The 21384-nt window shown below is 37.1% G+C and overlaps 1 protein-coding gene across 1 annotated transcript in view; it reads right to left on the bottom strand.

Moving 5' to 3' along the window:
- Positions 1 to 21384, bottom strand: part of CSTF3 (cleavage stimulation factor subunit 3) — a 72104-nt gene that overhangs the window by 4403 nt on the left and 46317 nt on the right. Inside the window, exons 4-17 of the mRNA XM_077772903.1 lie at positions 17286 to 17318; positions 16792 to 16889; positions 14830 to 14896; positions 14711 to 14745; positions 14498 to 14624; positions 13044 to 13121; positions 11223 to 11385; positions 9286 to 9395; positions 8783 to 8899; positions 8452 to 8526; positions 6637 to 6780; positions 5897 to 5999; positions 1692 to 1761; positions 85 to 280 (exon numbers count right to left, since the gene is read on the bottom strand). Of these exons, the coding sequence (XP_077629029.1) occupies positions 85 to 280; positions 1692 to 1761; positions 5897 to 5999; positions 6637 to 6780; positions 8452 to 8526; positions 8783 to 8899; positions 9286 to 9395; positions 11223 to 11385; positions 13044 to 13121; positions 14498 to 14624; positions 14711 to 14745; positions 14830 to 14896; positions 16792 to 16889; positions 17286 to 17318 (1416 nt within the window). The remainder of the gene's footprint in view (positions 1 to 84; positions 281 to 1691; positions 1762 to 5896; positions 6000 to 6636; positions 6781 to 8451; positions 8527 to 8782; positions 8900 to 9285; positions 9396 to 11222; positions 11386 to 13043; positions 13122 to 14497; positions 14625 to 14710; positions 14746 to 14829; positions 14897 to 16791; positions 16890 to 17285; positions 17319 to 21384) is intronic.

The raw sequence follows: 21384 nt of genomic DNA, 5'->3' as shown, positions 1-21384 counted from the left end.
ATTTGCTTTAGAGGTATGTTTACCCATGAGCTCTTCTAAAACATGGGAAAAGTAGGGACACTACTTTTGACTGTAAGTACATACCTTATAACCAAGCGCTTTTAGTTCACTTGCAGAGCAAGGATATAAATCCATGAACTTGTATCTGTCCACCAGCAAAGCTGTTTCTTTGCCTTCATACTCTTCTTTGAATGCTGTGAACCGTCTTTTCTCCACTTTGAGTATACTAGCTAGATCACCAATATTGCTTTCAAAAGCTAGAAATCGGGCCCAGATTTCTCTGTAATAAATATAATCAGTACTTAATTATTCTGGGTTTGGAACAGGGACCCCATTTACAAAAAAGCCTGAAGTTCCCTCCTTCCCTTTTTTTAACCATAAAAAGCTCTTATTAAACTATAGGACAGTATAAGAAATATCTATATATCATCATTACTTAGATTTAATCATTGTTAATATTTTGCCATACTTAATCTTGCTTTTGCTGAAGTATTTGAAAATAAATTATAGACATCATGAGTTTGCCCTACACATTAGGGTATTTAAGCCCGTTTTTGAGTTTTTACTTATTTAGCACATTTTCCTATCCCCTGTGGTCACTAAGAGCACATTTCCCTTAAAGAAGGTAAACTTTAGGAGCAAAAGCTGAAAAAGGAACATATTGGAACAGATTTCCAATTTCTCCTGAAAAATGTGGCTTTTTGTTTAGTGGCATAAATTATTCTGTAGAATACATTCTTCATTCAATGTAGGAATAAAAATATATTCTAAATTCTAATATGATTGCTCCCTATTTTTTCTCATTAACAGATTATTTGGGACATATTTTTACCTCAGCACAGTTATAACAGCCAAAATTAATTCTGAGACTCTACTTAACTATCACTAAGCACCTTTGTGCTAAAGTAACATACTGAATGCCTACTGTATACCAGGAATAGGGCTATCACACAAAGTCTACAGTGGTAGACATTTTTACTCAATGACATAAGGTTTGGAAAGGTTATGAAATCTGCCCAAGGTGTAATCAGAGGGCTAAGATGGAATTTGAACCCAAGACTCCAAAGCCTTATTTCCACTGTAGTACTACACCGTGGTTCCTCTGGTAAAACTGATGGAGTCGAAAGCAAAACCAAGGATGTAATATGTCTGGTATAACTTTGAATATGTAACTTTCAATATGTAAGTCATTGCTTTCGGGTAGAGTAAAATTTTCAGAACTTTATTTGTTCATATCAATTTCTAGGGGCATAGTCAAGTAGGAAGATATACTAAAGTAATTGCTAATACAGCTCTTTAATCAGTATGCAAACATTTTTTAAAAATCTTAAAAAAGGGGTGCCTGGGTAACTCAGTCAGTTAAGTGTCTGACTCTTGATTTCAGCTCAGGTCATGATCTCATGTTTTGGGAGATCAAGCCCCAAGTCAGGCTCTGTGCTGACACCACAGACTATGCTTGGGATTCTCTTTCTCTCTCTTCCCCTCCCACTCTTTTGCTTTCTCTCAAAAATAAATAAGCTTAAAAATCTTAAACAGGTATGAAAATATTACAGGTAGGCATTTGTAAAATAAGCTTCAAGGGAAAAGAGAAACATCTCTTGAAATTATACTCAAGAAATGTTCATCCATAGATCATAATTCAAGTATTAAAGGGGCCCTTAGAACCCAACCAAGTTTTCCCAACAGCTTACCCAGACTTCTCTGGAGGAAGGCTTCCAGATGTTAAAACGCGTTCAAACAAAACTCGGGTATTATTGTCCTCTAGGATATTAAAAAAGATTTTAAATATTAAAATTATTTTATAATCAACAGTGTATTTGCACATACATTATCTCATATAATTCTCATAAAAATCTGATGCAGAAAGGTAACTATTTCCCCAATTTTAGTAGATGGGTTAAACTGGCGTTCAAAAGGATTGAGTTGATCTGGCTGTTACTGAATAATAGAGCTGTAACTGGAAGCCAGGTCTGTCTGTATATACTGCAGTTATAATGTCCAGCGATTTATAATAGTATGATATCTAAATGAGGTATCCCACTGGCCTTTTTTTAAAAATAACAAAAATGAGGGGCACCTGGGTGATTCAGTTAGTTAAGCATCAGGCTCTTGGTTTTGGCTCAGGTCATCAACTCACAGTTGTGGTGTTGAGCCCTACGTCAGGCTCTGCACAGACTGCTTGAGATTCTTCTCTCTGCCTGCCCCCCCAACTTATGCTATCATGCACACTCTCTCTCAAAGTAAATTTTTAAAAATTTAAAAACTTAAAAAAATAAAAATAGCAAAACATGTAAGTGCTAACATTGTGTCAGACTACTGATATTTTTTAATAATTTTTTTTTTTTGGAGAGTGAGACAGAGTGTGAGTCATGGAGGGGCAGAGAGAGTGGGAGACACAGAATCCGAAGCAGCCTCCAGGCTCTGAGCTAGCTGTCAGCTGAGAGCCCAGTGCGGGGCTCGAACTCACAAACCACAAGGTCATGACCTGAGCCAAAGTCAGATGCTCAACTGACTGAGCCACCCAGGTGCCCCAGACTATTGATATTTTTTAAGTACACGGACTGTGATGGGTGGCAAGCTCAAATTTATATATTGGTGATTTTTCTTATTTTGCAGCACCAGGACTGCTCTCTATATAACTACTTTAAATTCTTATATAGGTGCAATTAAAATTTAAGTCTTGGGAGGTCCTCTGTAGCTGGAAGCAGGAAAATAACACTTCTTATTAAGAGATCTATTAAAATTTAAGAAATCAGGGGCACCTAGGTGGCTCAGTTGGTCAGGTCATGATCTTATAGTTCATGGGTTTGAGCCTTGCGGTGGGCTCTGTGCTGACAGCTCAGAGCCTGGAGCCTGCTTCAGATTCTGTGTCTCACACCCTCTCTGCCCTGCTCCTGCTCACGTGCTGTTTCTCTCTCAAAAATAAACATTAAAAAAAATTTTTAGGAATTCAGCAGTAAATTTACTAACAATCATTGAATTTTATATTTAAAACAGGTGCATTTATGGTATATAAACTATACCTCAATAAAGGTGTTTAAAAAAATCCAGCAGAGTGGTGGTTTTTATTGCCTCAAGGTATTCATTCAGTTTTTACTACATATCCACATGCGAAGTAAAACTAAGAGATTAAATGTATTGATTCAAAGAAGATGGCACCGTATTCATGGCTTTCATCTTAACATACTGTACTTTAAAACATTTTTTTTGCTTTAATCCAAGCTTTGCTCCAGACACTTTCTACCATTCCACATAACTTTCCCACTGCTTTTCATGCTGTGTTCTCTACCTGGAAGAATGCGTTTTCCTATATCTTTTCCTGGCTAACTATGTTCATACTTCAAGACCCATCATATTGCCTCTAGGATGGTACTATCCAACAGAAATATAATGCAAGCTAAGTATTTTACATTTTCTGCTAGCCACATTTAAAAGAGTAAAAACAGGTGAAATGAACTTTATTTTACTTAACCCAATATATCTAAATTATTTCAGCATGTAATTAATATGAAAAATTAAGATATTTTACATTTTTTGTTTTTTGGTACCGACTCTTTGAAATCTGGTATGTATTTTACACTCACACCATATCTCATTTTGGCCCAGCCACATTTTTTTAATGAAATATTTTATTTATTTATTTATTATGTTTATTTTGGGGAGGGGGAGAGAGAATGAATGGGGGAGGAGCAGAGAGGGAGAGAGACACAGAATCCAAAGCAGGCTCCAGGCTCTGAGCTGTCAGCACAGAGCCCAATATGGGGCTTGAACTCACGAACCACGAGATCATGACTGTAGCCAAAGTCAGACACTAAACCGACTAAGCCACCCAGGAGCCCCTGGCTGTAGCCACATTTTGAGTGCTCAATAATCAATAGTCCAGTGGCTGCCATAATTGTACAGCACAGCTCCAGAACTTAAATTGTCAGCACAGCTCTAACTCACGAGAGCAGTGACATGACCTGAGCCAAAGTTGGATGTCTAACCAACTGAGCCACCCAGGTGCCTGGCATCCACATTCTTAGAATAACATCTATAATAGGAGCTATTCTTTTTTTTTTAAGTTTTATTTATTTTGAGATAGAGGGTACATGCAAATTAGGAAGGGGCAGAGAGAGAGGGGCAGAGAGAGAGAGAATTCCAAGCAGGCCCCGTGCTGTCAGTGTAGAGCCCAGGGCTGGGCTTGAACTCACTAACCGTGAGATCATCACCTGAGCTGAAATCAAGAGTCAATGCTTAATTGGCTGAGCCACCCAGGTGCCCCTACTAGCTATTCTAAAATAATCAAAATAATTTGCAATTGGTGAGGAACATCAATTCTATGAGAAAATTTTTAATTAAATGCTCCACCGTCTCATTTTTTGAAGTTCAGCCCTTTTCCAGAGTGTAGAATCACTAAGCTAAAATATAAAATCATTCTTTTTTTTTTAAAAAAAATTTTTTTTTAAATGTTTTATTTATTTCTAGGAGAGAGACAGCATGAGTAGGGGAGGGTCAGAGAGAGAGGGAGTCACAGACTCTGAAACAGGCTCCAGGCTCTGAGCTGGCAGTCAGCACAGAGCCCGACGCGGGGCTCGAACCCACGAACCGTGAGATCATGACCTAAGCAAAAGTCGGACGCTTAACCAACTAAGCCACCCAGGCGCCCCTAAAATATAAAATCATTCTTAAGTTTTATTCTACTCTACTATATAAAGAATGCTATTTATATTTTTCTAAAATATCATTCAAAGCATTGATAATACCTGTGATATCTAACTCATTTACATGACACATAACTGTATATATATTTTTTTTAATGTTTTTTATTTATTTCTAGGAGAGAGAGAGAGAGAGAGACAGTGTGAGCAGGGGAGGGTCAGAGAGAGGGAGTCACAGACTGAAACAGGCTCCAGGCTCTGAGCTGGCAGTCAGCACAGAGCCCGACGCGGGGCTCGAACCCACGAACCGTGAGATCATGACCTAAGCAAAAGTCGGACGCTTAACCGACTAAGCCACCCAGGCACCCCTGTATATTTCTTTCTTAAACCAATTTCTATACCAGATAATTTCTAGTCAAGAAATTACATATCCTGGACTGTGGGTAACTAGACCAAATGAGACATATACATACACACACACACACACACACGTACGTGAATCCCCTAGCTCAGTGCCTGGTATAAGGTCCACCTCAGTAAAGGATGGCTATTATTATTACAACAGGACAGGGAAATAAGGATGGAAATAAATATAATGTTTCTTTTTGAAATCTCTTTCCCAGTAGGCTCCAAGCATTTAACTTTACTACTTTGTCATCTTTGAGTTTTGGTAGCTAGAGATTTGTTGTCTATTCCTTCACCCCCACCCAGGAAACCAAGTCATCAGAGATGACCATAAATAGCTGTGTCTCCCAAGTCTGAATTTGAGGCTTTATCCTATCACTGATGTGATGAGGTATTAAAGATCATTCTGTAGAGTCAAAAAGCACCTACCATTACTCAAATACAAATTCATGGTTGACAGGCCACAAATATTTCTTGAGTGCTATTAAGTGCCTGGTTCTGGTGTGATGACAGAATTGTAATACATTTGAGAAAGAAAGAACCCCAGCAACATATAACCTCAGCAACATATTTTCAGAGAATGATACTGATGGTTTAATATTACATAACCAGGGGTGCCTGCATGGCTCAATCGGTTAAGCATCAGACTCTTCATTTTGGCTCAGGTCATGATGTTGTGGGTTTGTGCAATCAAGCCTCATGATGGGCTCTGTGCTGGCAGTGTGGAGCCTGCTTGAGCTTCTCATTCTCTCTCTCTCTCTCTCTCTCTGCCCATCCCCCACTCACACGCTCTAGCTCTGGAAATCAATTTAAAAAATTACATAACCATTCTAGATCTAGAATTGACTTACCATTGAGGTGAGAAAGATAGTCAATATAGGCCAAGACATATTCTGGAATGTCTCCATATTTCTTTAGACCGAGCTCAAAAATCTTAAAGGCAACAGATTTGTCCTAGAAGTAGAGAGGAATGTAGTGATTTCCATGAAATGTCAGAAAAGATACTCAAAAGAATATTAAAACTACAACACCTAAACAAGTTACACTAAGTACTAAAATGAAAATTATAATCATATTAAGTAAAAATTGCTGAGCTAAAAACCATGGGGTTTAATAAGGTATAGATTAGCAGGCAGTAGGGATTTGGGTAATGCTTCAAATAATTTTACACAGATACACTTGGACTTCCTCTATGATATGGGGCAATTACAACTTAATGACAGGGGACAGCTGGGTGGTTCAGCTGGTTAAGTGTCTGATGTTTAATGTTGCCTCAGGTCTTCATCTCATGGTTGTGAGTTCAAGCCCCACAGTGGGCTCCACACTGGGCTTGAAGCCTACTTAGAAAACAAAAAACAAAAACATAACTTAATAACAGAAGGGGCACCTGGCTGGCTCAATCAGAAGAGCATGTGACTCTTGATCTCAATTGTGAGTTCAAGACCCATGTTGGGTATAGAGATTACTTAAAAATATCTTAAAAAACAAAAACAAAAAACCTTAACGTCAGAAACTAGGACTATCGTTCTTTTAATTAATGTATTCAGATAAAGGAAATTATTTTACCTTTATATTTTATTTCAGCACTTACCTTACTACAGTAATACTCCATGAGTGCTGCAGTAACATAGACATGGTGGCGCGTTCTGGTATCTTCTCTCGCTTTTTTAAAGATCATTCTTCCAGATTTGATACCTTCTGCTCTTCTTGCAAATTTCATATATTGGATATATACCTATGGGAAGAAAAGCATTTAAAAAAATTTTTTTAATGTTTGTTTATTTTTGAAAGAGAGAAAGAGATAGAGACACAGTGTGAGTTGGGGAGGGCAGAGAGAGAAGGAGACAGAATCTGAAGCAGGCCCCAGGCCCCAAGCTGTTGGTACAGAGCCTGATACGAGACTCGAACTCACGAGTGGCAAGATCATGACCTGAGCCGAAGTCGGATACTTAACGTACTCAGCCACCCAGATGCCCCAAAAGCATTTCTTTTTTACAGATTAGGCAGAATGTGATCCCTGTAGCACTCAATACAGACTCGCCTTATTCCTATACTAGTATGTTTCCTATATAAGAAAGCAATCTTGAATACCTAGGATATCAGAAAGTAAGCTTATAGATAGTGCTCTATTTAAATCCACAAGCAAAGTTTTTCTGGTATTAAATATGTGTGCAAATTAATTTTTAAAAATTGACACACAATTCACATACCACACAATTCACCCTTTAAAGTGTACAATTTAAGGTCTTTACCATTCACGAGATTGTACAATCATCACTACCGCTTAAATCTAGAATATACAAATTAAATTTTAAGGAAAAAATAAAAGTGAAACTACTAGAAAACACTGCATTAATAAATGCCAACATCTAAAAAGGTTTGATCTAATACAAGCGTGTTTAATATATGTTTAACTTTATATTTTCCTAGTTTATTGGTTTAAAAGCCCACCACTCTATTTTTCCAAAGACGATATAATGTAACTTTACTGATAAACTATTATGAGCCATTTTATACTCAGCACACCAGAGTGCCCAACACACGAGGAAAGGGATTTCCTCTAGTTTGTTGTTCTGGAATCCAGCATGGTACACAGCACAGAGCAGTTTGCTTAGTGAATTTTAAAATGATGAATAAATGCAAGCAAGCAAAGCAGTGGAATCCCAATACAAACAAAAAAGCAGTGTAGATTTCACTTGAGGCAGAGGGTCTAGAGCTGCATGCATTGGCCTGTCCCCTTCTCCTCCTGATGAAAAAGCTTCATTGCACTTTTACAGAAATTCACTTTGAAAACCACTATTTTAGAGCAGAATTCAGGATAAAGTGAGTTCCAGTCCAGTTCGTTTCCAGAATGTTGGGTTCTCTTGCTTCCATTTATTTAAAAAGAAACATTTATTAGGCAACAATTATGTGCCATAAATGGCTTTTAAAGTGTGATTATGAGGGGGCGCCTGGGTGTCTCAGGCGATTAAGCGTCCAACTTCGGCTCAGGTCATGATCTCAGTCTGTGAGCTTGAGCCCCGCGTCGGGTTCTGTGCTGACAGCTTAGAGCCTGAAGCCTGTTTCAGATTCTGTGTCTCCCTCTCTCTCTGTCCCTCCCCAGCTTGTGCTCTCTCTGTCTCAAAAATAAATGAACATTAAAAATTTTTTTTAAAAAAGTGTGACTATGAGGAATCCCCAGTTTAATTCTGCTGCATTAAAAAAAAAAAAAAAGATCAGATTACAAAGGGGTCACGTGAGGGAATTTTTGCAAGGTGGCTGATGTGATGGTAGTCCCATGATTCAATGTTATTGGTCAAGATTCACAGAACTATATCCCAAAAAACCAGTGAATTTAATATATATAAATTAAAAATTTTTGTTAAAGCTGACTGCAAAGGTGGTAAAGAGACATAATGTTACTCACCAAGGTGGGGTCAATATCCTCAATTGCCAGAAGTCTGTTATATATACTGTGAACTTTCTCATACTTCATGCGACTCTAAGGTGGTAGAGAAGAAGTGGATATAAATAAATATTCATAAACAAGCAGGATTTGAGCTCTGAGGAATCCAGAGGCTACACCCCACAATGGCACCTGCTTTGAGCATAAATACATGATGAGCTGAGGACTAATGCCTGTTCATTTTGCATCATCTCTACTAAAAGCAAGGTGCCTGGCAAAGAAGCAGCCAGAAGAATAATTCAATCCTACAGTAAAAAATCCAATTATAAGAAAGTTCTAAATAGTTACTGACCTCTTCATAATCTGCATATGCAAAATAAAGAAGCATATTCTTCTTCAATAAAGTGCTTATGGCTCTTTCATATATATTAGCAGCTTCATCACTAAATAATTTGGCATTATTCATATCCTAGGAGGAAAAAAAAAGCTCACTCTTCAATAATTTTAATACAGTTGAAAGAGAATGAATACACACACTCATGTATATACACATATACAAACACATATACATATCTGGATTCTAAAAAAACTCCGAAGACTTCTTCTGTATATTACTTAACATACAAAAGAATCCGTAAGTATTCTAAATAGTTCATCATTTTAATGCATTAAAAAACAGCCCCTATATTTTAATTTTGACTTAAGGTAGTCCGCGTGTCACTAAGCTTCATATTGACAAAAGATAAAAATTTTCATCACCTATACTTTATTACCAAAATTCAGTGTTATATTTTTAGCAAATTATTGCTATATTAAAACCATGAAAAGGCCAAAACGGGGAAGAGAAACACTTACCCCCTTTTCTGCAAGCAATTTACTTGACTGTTCAAGATATTGGGCAGCTTCATACCAAATATCAGGGTGATGGCCCAGCACAAGCAGGCACTGTTCATAAGCAAACATAACTAGGGAAGACATTCATAACATTCAATTAAAATAAATATTATTTATGAAACTATCAATACAAGCATCACAACTAACTTAGGCTACAACAGGGCCCTCAATAATAAATGATAATTAGAAACACAAGCTTTAGTGATTTCAGGCACCATTATCCACCCAAGCCCCATCTATCCCTCGATTATTTTTAAAATGTTATTTATTTGAGAGAGGCAGAGAGAGCATGTGCACAGGTGTGCAAGCAGAGGAGGGACAGAGAGAAAGAGAATCCTAAGCAGGCTCCACATAGTCAGTGCAGAGTCTCATGAGAGGCTCGATCTCAAGAACTGTGAGATCATGACCTGAGCTGAAATCAAGAGTTGGACGCTTAACTGAGCCACCCAGGTGCCCCCATCCATCATTTTTTAAATTAGTATTTACTGAGCATGAACTATATGCTAGGGAATGTTCGAGACACTGTGAATGTATCGGTGACTAACACTTCCTATACTCAAGAAGTCTGCAGTGTGTTGGGAAGACTGATATTACAAAAGCAAAAGTTAGTACAGTGTACTCTTGAACTTAGAGCAGTTGGACTTAACATCATTTAGGGACTCAAGAAAAGCTTCACTAAGGAACTGACATCTAAAGCAAAACCTGAAGGGACTGATCAGATCAGATCAAATCAGAAGAATCTGGTCAGATGAGAGAGTAAGTGAAGTGCAGGAAGAACTGGGAAAATGGTGTAGGCAAAGGAAACTACCTACAAAGACTTCTAGGTAAGAGCAAGGCCAGATTGAGAAAAATTCTAGTTCTGGAAGCAGCAGATTTGTTTCTATCAAACTTCTCTGAAAATAAAAATCATAAACCAAGAAATACAAAAAACAACTATTTAAAGGCTCAGGAGAATGACCAAAAGAAGCCAATGGCCAAAACAGAAGCCAGAGATTGAGCTCTCAAAAAATCAGAACCATACTGGCTAAGATCCATATTTAATATGGCTTTTCCTCTGAGGGGCAATCCCTGAAAGCCTGAAAATCAACATAAATGTTCTCAAATCTTTAGCTGGCCTCTAAAATATATATACACAGAGAAGAATACAAAGAGCTCAAGTGGAAAGCAAATCTGGAAGGCTGAAAGAGCTGAATAGGTTTTTCAGCAGCTGCCCACTGTCACAGAGACCAAGTTTAGAATTTGAGTCCCATCAAGTTAGAGGGTCTGGGTAAACACCTTGAACTTTCCATTCTATTTTAGGAGTAAAAACCTGGTCCCAGGACTAAGAGATTTACCCTGAGATTAAGGGCAAAACTAAAACAGATCCATCCTAACAAGGTCCAGGTGATCTGCCAGTAACTTAACTCCCTGCTAAAATAAAACTCAACAATTTTCAGAGGCAGATGACAGAATCCAGTCTTTATAATGTACCACTTGTACATCTGTACGATGTCCAAAAGAAAAATTTTATCTAGACTATGACAAAGCAGGAAAATGTGACCCACAGTCAAGAGAAAAAGAAACCAATTCGCTAATGGCGCAGATGTTGGCCACAACAGGCTCTGCATTGACAGCTCTCCCTCTTTCTCTGCCCTGCCCCACCTGCAGTCACTCTCTCTCAAAATAAATAAATATACATTTTTTAAAAATATAAAAACCTCTAAAATGGAAATTGATGGAACTGAAAAGTATAATATCTGAAACAAATAACTCACTGGATGGGTTTAGCAGCAGATTGGATATGATAAAGGTCAGTGAATATGGATGAAGATAGATCTATAGAACTCACTGAATCTGAAGAACGTGAGAGAAAAAAAGACTGGAGGTAACAAAGAGACTGTGGGATGATACCAAGTTACCTCTTTTTGTGATAAGCGTCTGATCTTCTGTACGAAGAGGGTTGCTCTTTTCCCACTGTATGTATTTCTTCCACATGTCCACCTGCTGGGCTTCTTGAGGAGTATTCTGAGGAGGCACCGAAGGAGCATTGCGGTCCAAACCTTTCATCACTGTCTCATATTCCTAGACAACAAGCATTTAGAATTCTGTGGTGAGTCTAGGAAAAACTCAGATATATGGAATTGAGTTGATCAGTTTGGAATACTTTGTTCAAATGCCTATTTTTCCCAAATACCACTTTGTTAATATAATCTAAAAACTAAGAGCAGGGAGAAAGATAACAGAGGATTACTTACCCATGGACAGGTTCCCAGGCCTGAGTGAACAGAACAGCCCTGGGGCCCTCTCTGCAGGTGATCTAGGAGGTCACACTCCAGGACAGAGGAATTGACAGATCGACATAACTGATGATCTGAGAGCATCATTACTGCCATCTGGGGAAACTGTCTGTCTTTTAAAATTTCAATAGTTTGTATTACTAGGCTACGTTCCCTAACTTCTAACAGTGTCAATGAATGGAAAGGTATGCACACAAGACAAATATCTGTCCCTGAGACCTATGAGACCACAAAGTAGTATAATATTCAAATATGTATGAGCAGATAGGAGGGAAGCATAAGAACTGCTTTATCAACTATAGGTAGAACCTTGTCTGTATATCCCGTTCATGTATTTTTTTTAATGTTTATTTATTTTTGCTCACGCATGTGAGAGAGAGAGAGTGTGAACACAGCAGGGGCAGAGAGAGGGAGACACAGAATCTGAAGCAGGCTCCAGGTTCTGAGCTGTCAGCACAAAGCCCAACACAAGGCTCAAACCCATGAACCGTGAGATCATGACCTGAGCTAAAGTTGGACACTTAACTGAATAAGCCACCCAGGAACACCCTGTTCATGTATTTTAAAAAGTTTCTTCCAACGGCACCTGGGTGGCTCAGTTGGTTGAGTATCTGACTCTTGATTTCAGCTCAAGTCATGATGCCAGGGTCATGGGATTGAGCCCCACATTAGGCTCTGTGCTTAGTGTGGAGCCTCCTTAAGATATTCTCTCTCTGGGGCACCTGGGTGGCTTAGTCGGTTGGGCGTCCGACTTTCGCTTAGGTCATGATCTCGCGGTTCGTGGGTTCGAGCCCCGCGTCGGGCTCTGTGCTGACTGCCAGCTCAGAGCCTGGAGCCTGTTTCAGTCTGTGACTCCCTCTCTCTCTGACCCTCCCCTGCTCACGCTGTCTCGCTCTCTCTCTCCTAGAAATAAAAAAAAATTTAAAAAAAAAAAAAAAAGATATTCTCTCTCTTGGGGTGCCTGGGTGGCTCAGTTGGTTAAGCGTCCAACTTCAGCTCAGGTCATGATCTCACGGTTCGTGGGTTTGAGCCCCGCGTCGGGCTCTGTGCTGACACCTAGCTCAGAGCCTGGAGCCTGTTTCTGATTTTTTTGTCTCCCTCTCTCTCTGACCCTCCCCTGCTCATGCTGTGTGTGTCTCTCTCTCTCAGAAATAAAACATTAAAAAAAAAAAAAAGATATTCTCTCTCTCCCCCTCTTTACGCCTCTCTGTCTCTCTCAAAAAAATAAAAAGAAAAAGAAATTTTATCTAAACTTGATTTATTCTATTTTTGTCCTTTAACATCTATGTAAAGAGGTATTTCATTTCAAATACATCATCTGCTCAAACAATGCGATTTAACTGTCACTGGTTAAACTGCTAATAATTGAACACCAGACACAGAAAGCTCTTGTGTAAATAACATACTCATCCTTTCAATAAGTGCCCTGTTGGAAGTCCATACCTTTGCTACACGCCTAGCATTCATGTAATCTCGACTCCGATCTTCAATCATTTTTTTAGCTAAATGAATATTGATACCCTAGAAAAAAAAAGGAAATGTATATCATTTTAAAATTAAGTGTATTTTAATATTAGCACAATACAGTTAATCTGTTCACTTACTAAGTCACTTTAAATTCTTTATTTTAAAAGACTTTGTTTATAAAATAAAGGTTCAATCACATTACATGCTTCAGAGATCAAGGAGGATCTGCTTATATCTTTTAGGAGCTGGCATTAAGTCTCCATGTATCAGAAATTTCTAAAGATAAGGAATCATTTGGAAAAGGTCAATTATTTCATATAAAATTATACTAATAGAGAACTCTATGCAGATTCATCAGGGTAAACAGCCATCGCTTCACTTTAAAAGTTTTTTTCTAACTAGGTCTGCATAATTTTAAAAACAAATGCAGAAGTAGCATGGAAATAGAAACATTATCTTTCACACTTAGTAGTTCTCAAAACGTAGTCCAAGGATTCCTGTTCCCCAAAACCCGTTCAGGGGTTTTTGGAGGCTACATGATGTTATTAGTATCATAACACGTTGAGTTTAGAAGCAGATATGAAAATTTTCCATTAACTTCTATTATAACTTAATAAGGATTTGCAAAAATATAAAACAAGGCCACTTTCCTCACTAAATTTTTCTTGCTTTGGAAAAGACAGCTTGGTTTAATGCTATTTATGTTAAAATGTAAGGAGTTTATTATTGTGAAATACAAATGAAATAATAAATATCTTGGAAATTTCTCAGTTTTAATCTCAATATACTATATACTAATAGATAAAAGCAAGTCCTGAATCAGGTGAGCTTGAGCTCCGCTTCTGGTGAGTTTGTGCACTACTCCTCCCTCCCTCCATTTACCCCTCCCTCCCTCCATTTACCCCTCCCTCCCTCCCTCTCTCTCTCTGCCCCTCACTCACTTTTGCCCTCTCTCTCTCAAAAACAAACAAAAATGCTAGTGAGACAAAGATCTTGCACTGCAGCCCCCCTGCATGCCAATAATCACAGCACTATAACTACATGAAAGACATGCAATGCAACTGATCATTACTATTGGAAACTATTCTAATAAGGTCCCATTTCGTAAGAGATGAATGACAATGTGTATGCATGACCATGTGGATATGGTTTAGCATTGAATATAAGTGGTTTTGTAAGACTTACAATTTCTCTCAGGGTATTCTCGAAATAATAACTCAGTAGTATTAGGAGACTCTCAAAACCTTACAAAAACATTAGGAATGGTTCTTTGATTACTATCAACATAAAAACAGACCTGTGTAGCGCTGATATCCAGGTGCCTTATACCAGCAAGGCCAGAATCCACAAATCCACAATGCATAAAAATTAAAATCAAAAAAATTAAAAACAGCTTAGTTATAATAATAAACTACTCTGGCCTAATTTACCTCTTCATACTTGTTATAGTCTCTCCAGAGTTGTTCAATGTTGATCATTGGATTAACACAACCTCGTTGATAAACCCTTCGGACAGCGGTTATTCTCTGATTTTCTGCATAAGATCCAACAGCTTCCCTGGCATTGGATTAAAAAATGCCATCAGTTATATTGCAGCTAAAGCCACTGTTCACATGGGGAAAAAAAACTATAAAAATACTTACACGCCTTTTAAGAAATTGATGTAATCCACCCAAATCTAAGAAATAAAATAAAATGTCAGTATCTTGATATTTTCAAATTTATTAAGAGTATAACACATATATGGAAAAAATTTAACTACCTGATATGACATAATTTCCATTCCAATTTTATCCAGTGCAAAGTCATATGCTTGGGCCATTTTTTCTCTGAAATAAATGGGACAGACATGTTTTAAATTACTTATTTTCAAAAAAGATTTTGGGGCTCCTGGGTGGCTCAGCCAGTTGGTTAAGTGTCCGACTTCAGCTCAGGTCATGATCTCATGGTTCGTGAGTTCGAGCCCTGTGTTGGTCTCTAACAGCTCAGAGCCTGGAGCCTGCTTCAGATTCTGTGTCTCCCTCTCTCTGCCCCTCCCCTGCTCATGGTCTCTCTCTGTCTCAAAAATAAATAAACATTAAAAAAAAATAAAAGAAAAAATATGAAAAGATTTTATTATTTTAAGATTTTATTTTTAACTAATCTCTACACCCAACATGAGGCCTGAACTCATAACCCCAAGATTAAGTCATATGCTCTACTAACTGAACTAGCCAGGCACCCCAAAAGACATGTTTTTTAAAACATTCATTTATTATTAAAATATATCTACAAATAAAACATACAGGTGCCATATGTCAGTGCAGAGCCCATTTTAGATCTTCTGTCTCCACCCCTCCCCCACTTACTCTCTCTCAAAAATAAATAAAAAATATATATTAAAGACATAATCATAACCTCTGATCATAAGATCAAAACAGCATTTGAACTTTTTGTATAAGCAAAAATGTAAAGACATCTTTGCAAATATATAAGAAAGTAGTGCTTTTGTGTTTAGTTTGTCAATGTCTTTAATTTATATGCTTTATTTTTTTTTAATGTTTTTATTTATTTTGAGAGAAGAGAGAGAGAGCATGTGCAGCGGAGGGGCAGAGAGAGAGATGGAGACACAGAATTCCAAGCAGGCTCCAGGCTCCGAGCTATCAGCACAGAGCCCCATGTGGGGCTTGAACTTGTGAACCATGAGATCATGACCTGGGCTAAGGTCGGATTCTGAACCCAGTGAGCCACCTAGGTGCCCCTATGCTTTATTTTTTTAACTACTGCTTGTGAGCTTATCAAAATTAAAGCCCATGTTTCACTTACCCTATATTCTTTATTGCCTAATCTTACATGTAGCAGATTCAAATGTGGAAATATCTGATTATCTGATTGAGGAGGTAAGTTGCGTCTGAAGATGTATTAGCTCTGAAGTAAAATATAGGAAGAAAGAACTTCCTCTTCAATATAAGATAATACAAGATAATGAGGAACAGAAACTACAGAATTCAGTTACAGAAATAACTTGCCTGTTTGTTATATATAAAAACAGCATTTGAGAGGGTCCATTATTGAGATTCAGTGAAGATGAATAGGTGGGTTTAAGTCATGGTGGGGAATTAAACTATAAAGAGAACTGTCAAAGATGCCTTAGAATACTTAGGCAGCACATTGCTATGTCACCTGCCAAGAATGGTGCTATGACAATAAGATGGTTTTTATTAAGTTTGGCAACAAACCTGCCAACAAAGTGATTTGGTGTTAACAAATGTACTGTGTTTCAATATAGAAGGGCTTGGGGGGCATCTGAGTGGCTCATTAGGTTAAGTGTCCAACTTCAGTTCAGGTTATGATCTCACAGCTTATTGGTCAAGCCCCGCATCGGGCTCTGTACTGACAGCTCAGAGCCTAGGGCCTGCTTCAGATTCTTTGTCTCCCTCGCTCTCTACCCCTCCCCCGCTCATGCTATGTCTATGTCTCTCTCTCTCTCTCAAAAATAAATAAACATTAAAAAACATTTTTTTTTTTAAAGAAGGGCTTGGGTGATTCAATTCTCCAGAATAAGTCTGATACCAGTGACTTTTTTTGAAGCACCTTTCCCAAGATTTACTAACTTTTCGGAAAACCCTGACTTTTCAAACTCTTAAGTCTCTTCTTCCCAGAGTTAAGAGAAGGTGTGAATTCATGTGGGATTGACTGTGTGCCTGGGGATGACTTGCATTTTTAAGATCTTGTTTTAACTTACTTGTAACTTGGCAGTTTACCCTTGGTTTCTCGAACGTATGAAAGATAACACTTCCATAAATCAATGTGCAAAACCTTCATAAGGCATCTCTGAAATAGCTATAAATACAAGAAAATATTATCAGAATCCACAGTTAAATAAATTTCACATGTACATGGGTGAAATGGAACATTAAAAAACCAAATTCAGGTCTTTTCATTAATTTATTGTCTTCTTACAGATAAATGGCAAATTTAACAAATCCCTCCTATTTTCAGTTTAGATAATCAAAATCATTCTCATTATTTTGGTCAGTAGAGTATAATTATTTTCTTTTCCAAAATTTTTATTGTGAACCTTTTCAAGCAAAAAAAAAAGTCGAGTAAGTATAATGCAGTCCTATACAATCACTACCTAGATTCAACAGTTGTTGAATTTTACTAGATTTGCATATATATGGTAAGTCCTAAGTTAAACTCTAGCATAAAATTCAAAGTAAGTTTATGAGAACTCACCTTTTCAACCTTGTCATAATTTTTAGCTTTTATCTGGAGAAACAGAAAAATATAGAATTAACATTATTGTTTTTAGAGTATTAAAACACCATGCCTGAGATTTTTGACTAGTCTTGCAAATTCATGCTTACACTTTCCTATTAATTCTGCTTTACAAAAATAACAAATAGAATTTTGAGCACAACATGGGAAATTATGCACTGTAGATGTGCTTTATGTAAACTGATTCTACAGACAGCTTTTCATCATTTGTTTAAATTTTATAAATTTCAAAGTGTGTAAAAGAGTTACAAGGTGAATACAGAAATTTATATAAGACATACTTGAACAGAGCTTTATGTATACAATGAAGACAAACTTAAAGCTTTACTTTCCCTGAATAGCTAATTAGAACAATCTGAGTACAGCCACAAAAAGATTTACCAAATTTGACTACAATTAAATTTTAGTCACCCAGTTAACCTCCTATATTCTAGGCACTGTGGTAGGAACTGTGGTTACCACAGTGAACAAAACAAGCATAGTCTGCCTGTGTCCTCACAGAACTCACAGTGTTATGGGGAAAGATGTCAAGATGGGGAAAATATAGGGTGCTCCAGGTACATTTAGAAGGAGCCTAAAACTCAGACTTGAGGATTTGCAGAAAATTTCCTGGAAAAAGTGAAGATGTTAAGGATGAGGTGTTAGGCCGGCAAAGAAAGGGAGGACTTACTCCAGGCAGGAGGAATGACAGGTGCAAAGACCAAGGTTAAATATGATTAGATTTCCCTTTCTCTGAATATTTTCATTAGATGGTAGGTGGGATCAGTTGCTCAACTGTGATACATCAACAAATCTTTTTCACCCAGATAGGTGGATAATTTGATTGGTTGGAGAAATCTTGTGGTCCTTTCCTCTCCATAGTATGTATAAATTTTCTGTTTTCTGGCTTTTGGCGATACTGTTGAGACGATTGATGACAAACTTTTTCTTTTGCTGATAACTTGCTCTCTGGAACCTGTAAGATTTCCCCTTAATCTTCAGAGTCCATAAATTTTAAGAGGTTATGCCTAACTCTCTCTACTATGAGCCAGTTTAGTCAAGGATCTGAAGTCAGACCTCTTGGGTTTACATGGACTTTCCACCTAACCTCTTTTTTCCTTATCTGAATAACAGTGATAATAATAGCTATTTCCTAAGGCTTCTGTAAGGACTTGATGAGTTAATAAATGTGAAGCCATTAGAACACTGCCTGGCAAAGTGAGCACATGGTAATTACCATTTATTATTCTATTAGCACAAATTCTGCCTGGAATTCAGTATGTCCTTTCAAGTTACAGATAAAAGTATTTTTCAGCTCAAGAATTTAAAAAACTATTGCCTCTCTTCCATCTGTTCCTTTTTTTTCTTTTAGGACTTGTATCATACACAATAGATCTCTTTGTTCTAGCCTCAAAATCGGTCATTTTTACCCTGTCTCTTGCATTTTTGCTCTAGGCTTAAAATTATTTCTTCCACTGGATTTTCCACAGTGGAAAATCCACAGGCCAATAATTTAGGTCTCTATGTTACCATTCTCCTCCATTTGACTTATTGCCGTAGTTAGAAAATAATGGGTTTTGGCTCATTTTTTAAAAATACTATACTTTCAGTGTCTCTGTATTCATATCATTTTGTTGAAGTTATTGTCTCCCTCCTCTATTCTGTTGGGGGCCTGTCCCAAGAGTTTGGTTAGCATCTTTTCTTGTTGCTGGATCCTTAGACGTGTAGTTGTTTCTTCTGTCTATTCACTGACGCTCAGTGTTGGCAGACTTATGATAGTAGTTGACCCTTTCTCTACTGTGACAGCTGTGTAGCAGGTGTAGACAGCAAAAAGGCTGTTTGTGGTCTTTGGACAAAGAACCAGAAAGAAATCTTTGCTAAAGAGTAGGGAGGATTCAGCCTGCTGATTCTACTCCTTTTTGGTTTCTTGGAAGCCACGCTGATGTCAAATTTCCTCTGGGGGTAGAAAGGCAGTTGAGGGGTTCCATGTATTTTTAGGAGTTACTTTCTTACTCTTGCCTTAAGTTCTCCACCAGCCCTCTTCTTTGAGACTGCCATAAAACCTGAGGTTTCCTTGCATCCACCTGCTTAGCTCAGTAAAGGTAAATAAGTTGAGTTGAAAGTGGAAGTGAAATCACCAGCTTCCCAAATGCAGATGACAGACTATATGCAGTTCTCACAACTGGCCAGGAAAACCAATACTTAGAAAATTGGCAAAGGTTACGAATAGGAAATTCCCAGAAGAGAAAATGCAAATGGTTAAAAATAATAGGGCAACACATACAAACTCCCAAAAAGGGAAAAACAAATAGATATTGCTTTGTACCAGTCAGTATGGTAAAAGTTTAAAAAGAATATTATTAACACTGCTGAAGTGGTAGGAGGAAAAGGGAGTTCATACACTGCTCAAGGAAGTATGAATTGTTATGGCCTTTATGGAAAGCCATTGGCAAAAGCTCTTCAAATAAAAAATATGTATCTTTTGACCTAGAAATTCTACTCTTGTATCTACCCTACAGAAACAAAAGCACCAGGATATAAAGGTGTTGAGCAAGGTTATTTACTGCTAAATTTGCAGCAGCAAAAATAGTTAACAAAGTAAATGTCCACCGATAGGGAAATGGTTTAATAAATTATGGTGCATCCACATTCTGGATTATATACCAATATAAAAAGATTTAAAGCTGTAACAGGTAATTTGGGAGAATTTCCATAAGATTTTATTGAATGAAAAAATGTGTGCAATATAATCCATTTTTATAAAACAATGATCAAAAATAAACCTTATTTGTACATATGTATGTTTCCATATGATTTTATGAGCATGGAGAAAATATGGGATACAAAGTTGATGATATAGTTATGGTGGGCAGAATTGTATGGGCAGGAGAACAGAGACAAAAATAAGAGACTATACATGCACGATTTCATTTATGCATTCAAGTAAAAAAAAATATTTTTGTATAAGAAATAGAAACCAAAGAATCTGGCTTTTTTTCTATATGAATTGGTCCTGTATCTTGGATTCATTATTTATTTATTCAATTAGTATGACTTTCAATACACATATGTAGAAAAACTATAGAATTCTCTGGTCCTAAAATATCCGGCCACTGTTATTCATTAATTCAATCAGTAAATATTCGACAGCCCCTCTAGAGCCTACACTGATGGCACTAGCACAGCAGCCATAATCTCATTATGGCTTTTTAAACATCATTCAAAATTTTAAAGTATCAACCTGCTTTGGTAAAGCAGTGTGATAAAAATTAAAATAATTTGATCACTTTGTATCAAATACTGAATTTCACCCAGCAACGGTGTTCCCATTTATAAAACAGGGAGATAAGGACATGTACTATAAAGTTTCCAAGGATTTTAAAAAAAGCATCTAGACACTGCAGATGTATAAATCAAACAAATTCACAAAATTATGAAATAAAAGAGCATAACTTTTCATTACATATTCTCTAAACAGATCTATATAAACCAAGTAACCAAATAGAGAAATGTTATTATTATAATTGGCCCCATTTGAAAGAAAAGCAAAGGTTATGCTGCAGACCATATTTAAATTCTATTTTGGTGAAAAATTCCATACTGTTGAAAAACCAGCACAAGAACATGTCAACATCCTGCCTTTGGTATTCCTATTCAGCCATTTTTCTTCTTCAAAACATAATTAACCAAGGTATTGTTTACTAGTATTTACATCACTATGTCTAGAAGTTAAATATTCTTAGTATTTAGCATAGTTATATAGGTCTGTACAAAATCTACCTGATAACAAAAGCTTGGTTTAAATTTTTTAAATAATAAAAAGTTCTAGACACTGTCTTGAACTTTGACATCAAAGATTCTAGGATCTGTTGTTAACTAATGGAAACTGCCTCCATTTAATAAGCCCATTATATACATACACGTTTACAAAGCTTACTAGAATCTGGCTCAGATCTTATCTATCAAAGGTAATTTACTGGGGGCACCTGGCTGACTCAGCTAGTAGCACATGCATCTCAGGGTTGTGAGTTCAAGTCCCACACTGAGTGTTTACTTAAAAATAAATAATAAAAGTAAT

This window comes from Crocuta crocuta, unplaced genomic scaffold (genome assembly GCF_008692635.1).
Source record: "Crocuta crocuta isolate KB4526 unplaced genomic scaffold, BGI_CrCroc_1.0 scaffold382, whole genome shotgun sequence".
Taxonomy (NCBI): Eukaryota; Metazoa; Chordata; class Mammalia; order Carnivora; family Hyaenidae; genus Crocuta; species Crocuta crocuta.
The sequence above is the reverse complement of the archived record's forward strand: the minus strand, read 5'-3'. Positions and strand labels throughout refer to the sequence as shown.